The sequence below is a fragment of the Gadus chalcogrammus genome, chromosome 7 (genome assembly GCF_026213295.1).
Source record: "Gadus chalcogrammus isolate NIFS_2021 chromosome 7, NIFS_Gcha_1.0, whole genome shotgun sequence".
Classification (NCBI taxonomy): Eukaryota; Metazoa; Chordata; class Actinopteri; order Gadiformes; family Gadidae; genus Gadus; species Gadus chalcogrammus.
The window spans coordinates 660616-669857 of NC_079418.1; the positions used below are offsets into that span (position 1 = coordinate 660616).

General features: G+C 44.9%; 1 protein-coding gene across 1 annotated transcript; it reads left to right on the forward strand.

The window, feature by feature from the left end:
* Window positions 1-5633: 5633 nt before the first annotated feature.
* LOC130385387 (E3 ubiquitin-protein ligase TRIM21-like) lies at window positions 5634-9189 on the forward strand. Its single transcript, XM_056593881.1, has 5 exons — window positions 5634-5667; window positions 5978-6127; window positions 6538-6609; window positions 7715-8029; window positions 8405-9189. Exons 1-5 carry the CDS (start codon window positions 5634-5636, stop codon window positions 8962-8964), a joined length of 1131 nt encoding a protein of 376 aa, XP_056449856.1. The 3' UTR covers window positions 8965-9189.
* The last annotated feature ends 53 nt before the right edge of the window (window positions 9190-9242 follow it).

Consider the following 9242-nt stretch of genomic DNA (forward strand, 5'->3'; position numbering starts at 1 on the left):
GACTGACAGACGGAAGTCTGCACTAATCAGTGACACGAGGCCCCTGAGTCCACCAACATGAGAACCTCGGTGCCTTCACCCACACCCCTGACGAAAGAAGTTGAGTGGCCAGTATAATCCATACTAGCAATGTCATTGGAAAAGTCATGGCTCAAGGGACCCACCATAGGAGTAGCTGGCGTTTGGGCCTCGACACCAGCTACCGGCCGTTTCCCTGATGGCCGTTGTCAGCATCCTGCTGTCGTGGCAGGAAGTGCACGCCGCGTCGCCTGGGCTCCTCCTCACGTCGCCTGGGCTCGTCCTCACGTCGCCTGGGCTCGTCCTCACGTCGAGCCCGCCAGTTCGGGCTAGGGCTTCTTCCCCCAGGCGGCCTGGAGGGCATCCCAGACGGATCTGAATGATAGCCACGAGACAGAAAACCCCCCTGGCGCGGGGACCGCCCAGGCTCGGGGGAGCGGCCATGGTGTTCCTCACGAAAGCCTCTCAACTGGCAGCCCCACTCGCCACAGGTTAGAGCTTAGATCGGGCCGAAAAATCAAACCCGACCCTATCCGAGCCCGTGCTCATTCGAGCCCGGCCCGGCCCGGCCCGGTACATTAACTGTCATGATGAGCCCGCGACCGATTTAAACCCGACCATTTCTTAAAGGGGTAGTTCGGAATTTTGGACATAGGGCCTGATTCCCAAGTGAGCATTGGTATTCTATATCACTGGAGACAGTTTTCAACACATTTCATACAGTCCTTCTAGTTGCAGAGTTTGCTCGTGCTAGGCTAGCGCAAGTCAACGGGCAATGCTAGCCTGCTATTAAAAACAGTCATACCCACTCCACAGTACACCCGAGGTAAATCAATTATAACGACAGACTATAAATCTAAATGTCTGTTTATAGAATAATGTTAGAAATAAAACCAACCTTGCATTGCATTGCATTTTGAGGGAATTGCGGGGTCTCAGCAGCAGTGTTTATATTCCTGTACATAGGCTACGGCAGCGGCGCACTGATACCTAGGTTACCTGCCGCTGTCATTGCTACAAACGCAGAGTACAGTGAACGAAGGAATTCTAAGCGTATTCAATTAACAAGATATGCCCACATTTGGAGGAGTTAGCGATGCATCTGCTTTTGAAGACGATTATGAGGAATTTGTTGTATCCAACGAACCGTACATGTACGAGCCGGTGTTACGCTTGCCAGTGGAGGAAAACTGCGCCTGACAAGTTGCCTTTTTCAATTTCGTAGTCTGACTTCAGCAACTTTGTATACATTAAGAATATTATCTACCTATATAGAATATTTCGTCTGATTAATAGACAATTGTGCCCGTACCAATTAAGCTAATAGTGATTAAAAAAAATAATATATATATTAAAAAAAGCTTGATCACGCCCGGTCCGATCAGACCCGAGGATAGTGGCGGGAAATATTGGACCGACCCGGCCCGCGGGTCGGGTCGGTTCGGTTCGGGCTCGGGTGCGGGCAGAAAATCTAAACTCTACCACAGGTACAGTTACAGCCTCCTCCTGAGGGCGAGCGAAACCTTCGCCCCCTTGTGTCAGTATCCCCCGCCCTCAGTCTCCGATTTTCCTCACAAAGTTCTTTCATTCCCACTCTCATGCTGTGCATGTCCTCTGTTTGCCTCTCAACAGCTCTCTGGAGACCATCAGAGACCGACACGGACTGTACAGATGGGCCCCCACCACCGTAGGAAGCAGCAGCAGTACTCACATAGTCTCTCTGTAGGGTCATTCTGGCGTTCTCACATCGCTCCGCCACGTGCAAAGCCTCCTCCAGGTCCGTGGCGCCCATCTCCAAACACTTGGCCTTCAACGCCGGGTCAAGACCAGCCAGGAAGCGCCGAAACTTCTCCTCCCTCTGTGCAACACCACCATAATCCGGAAATGCCTCTGCGACCAGCCGGCTCACATCAGCCGCGTACACCTCCTGGCTTTCACCAGAAGCACGCACACGGGCTGACAGGCTTGCTCTGAACCGGTCCATTAACTGTCTCTGTCCAAACGCCGCTCCCAGCCTCTCTTTAATCGCAGCATAATCCGACTTGGTCGCATCAGGAAGACTGTCCCACAGCAGAAAAGCGGACTTGCCGAGACGAGTAGGAAGAATCCTCACCAGCTCCTCCGTACAGCCGTGGCCGCCCCCCTGCCGAGGCGCCGATGGCCACCTCCAACTGCCTCAGTTGGAGCAGCCCACTCTGCTTCACTTTAATCTCCCCTCCCCCACACAACACATCACCCGTAACCTTCCCCGAACTTCCCCCTTACGGCAACTCACGAGGGACACACCTCCTTCTCCAGACTAAACACAGAACAGTCTGTTGCACAACCATTAAATTCATTTTACACGTGGAAAAACGTTTTCCGAGCCGCCTTTGATCGCACCATGAGCAGGCGGAACCAGGTGGTGCTGTCGTGTTGTAATTTCAATCACAGAGATGTTGATTCAGATCTGTTTCAAGCATGTTCAGCAAACCAGCAGCCAAGAGGTAAAAAACTTTACCTTGTTTTTTCCAATCAAACCGTGTAAGTTCAGTAATGCTGTTGCATGTTGTTTAACTAAATGATGACTGACTAATAGATGTCAATATATCAAGTTAAGCTAGCTAACAATTGTTAACTGTTACCTATGTTAAATCGGTTGCTAGGTGCAGAGGTGAAAGTAACTAGTGACAATTACTCTGTTACATTTCCTTGAGTAACTTTTCTGGATAAATTGTACTCTTAAGAGTTGTTTTACTGCAAAATACTTTTTTACTGATATTATTCTAAAGTAGGCACAACAACCATGAGCACTTCTGCTCACGGTTGTTTTGCACATATTTGTGACCAGACCATGACTGACGTGTGATAACACCATGTCTGGGGGCACCCAGTATTGCTTTCATGGAAAGTGGAATGCACCCTGCAGTCCATGCTAAGTTCGAAAAATACAAATAGTCTAATAAATGAATAACAAATGTGGCAAGACGTTACCCAAGGTCCAAAGAAGGGCCACAAATATTAACATCACAGTTATTTAACTGTAGAGGATAATCAACATCTAAACTTTATTACTTTTTAGTTAATATAACCATTATTTCATTTTTATTATATTATTGTTTCTACTTGGGTCTAAAAGAAATCTAGAACTGAAAAGATTATTTTGTAATATAGTTAATCAGGAGAGCCTGTAGCCTTTGATTCCCTTAGTTCAAAAGGTAAATACTGACATGGATGTTTAAAAATGTCGTTTATATTTCATTTCAAAGAGACTTTATGTTTATTATTTATTTGTGTGTTTTAAAGAAAGCAGGTATAGGTCATACCATTTTTCCTAGTCAGTGGAGCAAGTAAGTTACATATTAATTTAGTCTTTCGGCCTGTAGCATATAAACAAAACGAAGCAACTGTCCCATATTTCTAACTGCATTTGAAGTAGACATTGAGACTCACAAAGAATGGACACTATAGTACAGTGATCATGATTTGTCTCAATATCAGAATAACATCAATGGGTAAAATAGCAATGGCTGGTGGAATGGCCATAAAGTAGGTCTGGCTTCAGTGTAAGCTTGTCCAGGCCCTGCAAGTCAGGATGTAGAGTATGAATCTGAATGAATAGTAGCTTAGGTAAATAAGTAGTGGCCGTCCCCAAAATGCATCAGAATAGAGGAAATCAAATCTATTTAATTCCATTTTTTTTAGGGGGGGGGGGGGGGGGAACCCCAGACCCCCTGTCTATTACTGTGTCCCACCAACATTTTTGATCACCAGCCGCCACTGGTCTTAGTGTTGATTAATAGTGATCTGTGCTGTCAAAGTTGACGACGGCAAATGTAAAATAGCTACATCTTCATGTCGATATGTTTATTGTTGTCACTAGTCACTTCTTGCCGGCTTATTACCCTGTTACATTGTCACATCCATTCCATTTTGGTGCTGATAATTTCAAACAGGAATGGTGTTTTACAGAACTGTTCGTGTTCAGTGTTGTCATTTGGCACTTCATTATCTGACTACTTACCCTGTAGATCAGGGGTCTAAAACTCGCGGCCCGGGGGCCAATTGAGGCCCGCGGGATGATATTTTGTGGCCCCCGACTTGACATCAAAGTTTAGTGTTAGTGCGGCCCGCGCATTGTTGTCAAACGCACATTTTTGCTGAGTCGCTTGCCACGCTTTTTTACCACTTGTGATGGGGTGACCGTGTGTCCCGGTTTTGCCGGGATAGTCTCAATTTTGAGTTGCGTCTCCTGAGTCCCAACAAAAGCCAAAGGACGCTAAGATGTCACAGTTTCCACCAACCACTATGAAATGTCCCCTGTTGTCAGCGATTACATAGCCAACATTATCTAATTATAGCCCTATCATCAGTGGTGTAGTCTACGTGATACGCAGGTATACGCCGTATACCCACTAGGAACGCACCAGGATTTGCGTATACCCACTTAAAAATGTGCACGGATACGTATCAATCGTCTTGTGACAGATCTTTCACTTCTGTGTTTATTTTTCGCAAATACCGGTTGGGTATAACTGCAATAAAATACTTTAAGCAGGGGAAATTATCTCCTACATTCACCATTCATAAAATTCCCCCTGCGCGCTCTGCCCTGTCTCTGTAACGAAGCGCGAAGCTGCCCATGCGTGTGCGTCTGCATGCGCGCGTGTGTGTCTGTGTCTGTGTGTGTCTGTCTGTCTGTGTGTGTGTGTGTGTGTGTGTGTGTGTGTGTGTGTGTGTGTGTGTGTGTGTGTGTGTGTGTGTGTGTGTGTGTGTGTGTGTGTGTGTGTGTGCGTGCGTGCGTGCATGGACTTGTACTCACCTATTTGAATTCCATTCAAATAGGTGGCAATAATTTACATCTCAAACATTGCAGGTATATCAAATGTAGATCAGTGAGGTACTCAGTGATTAAAATCAACTTGTGAACTTATTAATTCAACTGATTTAAAAGAGACATTATATGCGACATTTGCTACATGTGTGAGATGAGCCATGCCTGATCAAATAAAAAAAATCCCCATACCACACATATGGGTTAACATAAAGAGGTGACATGCATGAGCATAATGACCATCACTTCTACTGAGACAATCACCATGTCTGCAAACAATTGACAACAATAGCACTGTCTGTGATCGTGGAACCCATTCATACAACAGGCAGTGTTTGACTCTAACTATAGCATCAACTAGTTAACTTTAACCTATAAGTCAAGTCAGAGCTCTGGTCCAGACAGTGGTTTGTTACCAGTAGAGCTCTGGTCCAGACAGTGGTTTGTTACCAATAGAGCTCTGGTCCAGACAGTGGTTTGTTACCAGTAGAGCTCTGGTCCAGACAGTGGTTTGTTACCAGTAGAGCTCTGCTCCAGACAGTGTTTTTTTACCAGTAGAGCTCTGGTCCAGACAGTGGTTTGTTACCAGTAGAGCTCTGGTCCAGACAGTGGTTTGTTACCAGTAGAGCTCCGGTCCAGACAGTGGTTTGTAACCAGTAGAGCTCTGTTCCAGACAGTGGTTTGGGCAACTACAGTGGGCAGCTAACTGCTGTGAAATAGATGAATTAATAAATGATGTCAATTAGAGTCCAGCAACGACAGGCACTGAACAACTTACATTTTTTTGCTGCAAAGACATTACATGAACGTTATTTTAATGGTTGCTGCTGTGACAGGTAAAGTAATCAAGAATCAAACCCCAGAATGCTGTATTCTTCAAGCAAAACCAATGAGAATATTTTCACAAGGCACAAATCAGTTACGTTTAAGCAAGGCATTTATTCAGACAAATAAAGCTTAAATAAATAAAGCCTTGTATAAATAAGCAAAGCCTTGTATGAAGTCTAAAGTGCATACAAGACTAATAATCTTCTGACATTCAGTATGTGTGTGTGTGGTGTGTGTGTTTGTGTTTGTGTTTGTGTTGACCAATCATTGCAAGCCAATGATTGGTCAGTATTAAAACATGTGACACCGTTTTTCAAGCTAATATAGCAGGGCTGAAGGCTGAGAGAAGAAGCCCTGGAAGCTGTCAGAGAGGAGCCATGGACACTGTCTCTGAACCGGACCCTGGACTCACTATGGAACCTGAGGACAAGTCTTTGGACCCGAGGAAGACCAGCCACAGAAGATTTGGTAGGTGACCTTTTTAGAGCATTTAAAAGAAATAAACCAGTCAAAGAAATACTTTCATGTATTATGTTTATGTATTACTGTATAACTGTGTTTATGAATGTATTACTGTGTAACTGTATGTGTGTACATGTCAATAATCAGGGAATAATAACAAGTATGCTGGAGACCAGTTGTTCTGCTTAAGTGTGTTCATAATTCAACACGAGAGCTACAGTACTTCTGATGTTTCTTCTAGATGGGGAGGGATTCTGCAGACCGTAGGAAGACTGTCTGGACTGTGAATGACAGCCATGCAGTATGAATATATCCCTGTGTACATAACTGTGTGTGTGTGTGTGTGTGTGTGTGTGTGTGTGTGTGTGTGTGTGTGTGTGTGTGTGTGTGTGTGTGTGTGTCCTATTCCTGAACAGCCCTAAAGTCCTGCAACATTGTCTTGCTGATATTCGGACTGCTGAGTATTCTCTTGATCTCCCTGCAGTTCAGTGAGTCTAAATCATATCATCCTGATAAAAATAACAATAGAAGTAAAAATTCTAATATTATTATTGATACTACTATTATTATTATTATTATTATTATTAATAATAATAATAATAATAATAATAATAATAATAATAATAAAAACAATAATAGTTTGTTCTTATAGTAAAATGATAATGCCATCCAGTCCCTTCCGGCTACCATTGTATGTTGTACGTCGTGGCACTTAATGTACACACTTTTGTACGCACTTAATCTACATTGCACATATTCAAAGTACTTAATTGTGAAGCATCTGTAATAGCTGCAATCACTGCTATACACAGGGAATGGGTTAGACTGGCGATTGTTAGAACTTGCACTTGGTGCTATGAACATCTTTACTGTACCGACAGCGATATATTGTTTCACTTCTTATGACAAATGTACTTATTGTAAGTTCCTTTGATAAAAGCGTCTGCTAAATGCCCTAAATGTAAATGTAAATACTCATAATAATTGTAATTGTTATAAGAATTTGTATTAATATTAATTTGTATTAATACTAATTAATATTAAACTCATTAGAGTTTTCTATAAAACCCTAATGAGGGTTTTATAGAAGTTATGAGAGTTATTAAATGACCTTTTAGGACAGGTTATAATCGCTTTAAAAGATATGCAATACAAAACTTGTAAGAGATAATTAGGATGCATACAAGAAATAGCTGACAGTAAGAAGTTACATTTAATTAACCACAAATCCATTGCATATTTTAAACAGTTTAAAATATGAAACGATAAACTCTTACTCTGTCTGCACATCTCTAGTGTTTACGTAGCATATTTTTCTGCGATTGCTTTCGTTGGGTTCAATTGGAGCTGGTTAAAGGTTTTGCTTTCTTCTCTGCAAGCTCTGCCCCTGACTCGTTAATCTCCCTGGGAAATCTTTGTAGACAATGCTGTGTTATTCAATCATGTTTGAAAAGGCAGGCCAGAATACTGGGTGTGAATCCCCTGGGTCGCCCTCTAGTGGACAGGTGTTAGGAGAGAGTGAAGGGAGTGTCTGACGCTGCATCTCTAGATCCGTGTTGTAGACGTTCACTCCTCTCCTCCTGGTTTCTTCAGGTTCAGTGATGCCCACGGAGGAGGAGGAGGAGGAGGCCCCCAGCATCACAGAGTTCCATTCCTCTACCCACGTGTTGCCCGTGGGCCAAACGGCCCGCTACACCTGCCACGCCGGCGGCACACCGGAGCCCACAGTAGAGTGGCTCCACAACGGCAGGCCCCTGGAGAGGAACAGCACAGTCAACCAATCAGAGGCCTGGGTGGAGAGGGGGTTCCTCTTCGTCAGAGGTGGGAGGTACGGCGTGAACACGGTCTGCTGCATGGCGAGCAACAGCGCTGGCACGGCCAATCACAGCGCTGAGCTGCTTGTCTTTGGTAAGTCCTGGATCCAAGGAGAGATTTTTGTTGCTGATGTAGCAATAGTGTAACTATCATCACATGACCCCCCCCCCCACATGTCATGTTCAGGAGAACAGTACTAGTGATGAATGAGTGTATTTATAACACTGTTGTTGATGTTTTCATAATATTGTTGTTTCATAACGTTATTGTTGAGGAGTGTGTATCTATGTATGTGTACATATGTATATGTATGTATGTGTTCATATCTATGTATATGTACACAGAGCGCAGGAGAACAGTACTAGTGATGATGATGATGATGATGATGATGATGATGATGATGATGATGATGATGATGATGATGACGAAGAGCGGTTCAGCAGCTCATCATGTCTGGTTCTCCCTCAGATGCCTGTGAACTCACACTGGACCCCAACACGGCCCACAGACAACTCTCTCTGTCTGAGGACAACAGGAAGGTGAGGCGGGTTGGAGAGGACCAGTCGTATCCAAATCACCCAGACAGATTTGACTCCTGGCCCCAGGTGTTGGGTAGAGAGGCTCTGACTGGCCGCTGTTACTGGGAGGTAGAGTGGGAAGGAGGGGTTGAGATAGGAGTGACATACAGAGGAATAACAAGGAGAGGAGGGGGTGGTGACAGCAGGCTTGGACTGAACAACAAGTCCTGGAGTCTTTATTGTTATGATGATGGTCGTTACTCTGCCCGGTACAACGGTACAGAGACAGACCTCCCTCTCCGCCCCGCTGGCTCCACCAGAGTAGGAGTGTATCTGGACCGGCCTGCTGGCTCTCTGTCCTTCTACAGAGTGTCCCCAGGTGGAGGAGGGTCCTCAGACACACTGACACACCTCCACACCTTCTGCTCCTCCTTCACCCAGGAGGACCTCCTCCTGGGGGTGAGGGTAGGGTGGGGGTGGGGGTCCTCAGCCTCTCTGTGTCGGTTGTAGAAAATAAAAACGGGCGCGGGTCCCCGGGGCCGCAGTGATCCCTCAGATGTAGCGGGGGGCAGACTCAGTGTCGTAAAAAAAAAAAGTGCAGCCCCCTCCGCCCCGGCGCACACACAAACACACACGCACAGGCACGCACACACACACCTACACATACACACACAGAAAAAAAAAACATACGCACACACACATAGTCTCTCTCTCTCTCCAGTTTTGGTCTTATATCATCATTTTTGTCATAATCCTGATTTACGACCTGATTTAAACCAGATTTTATG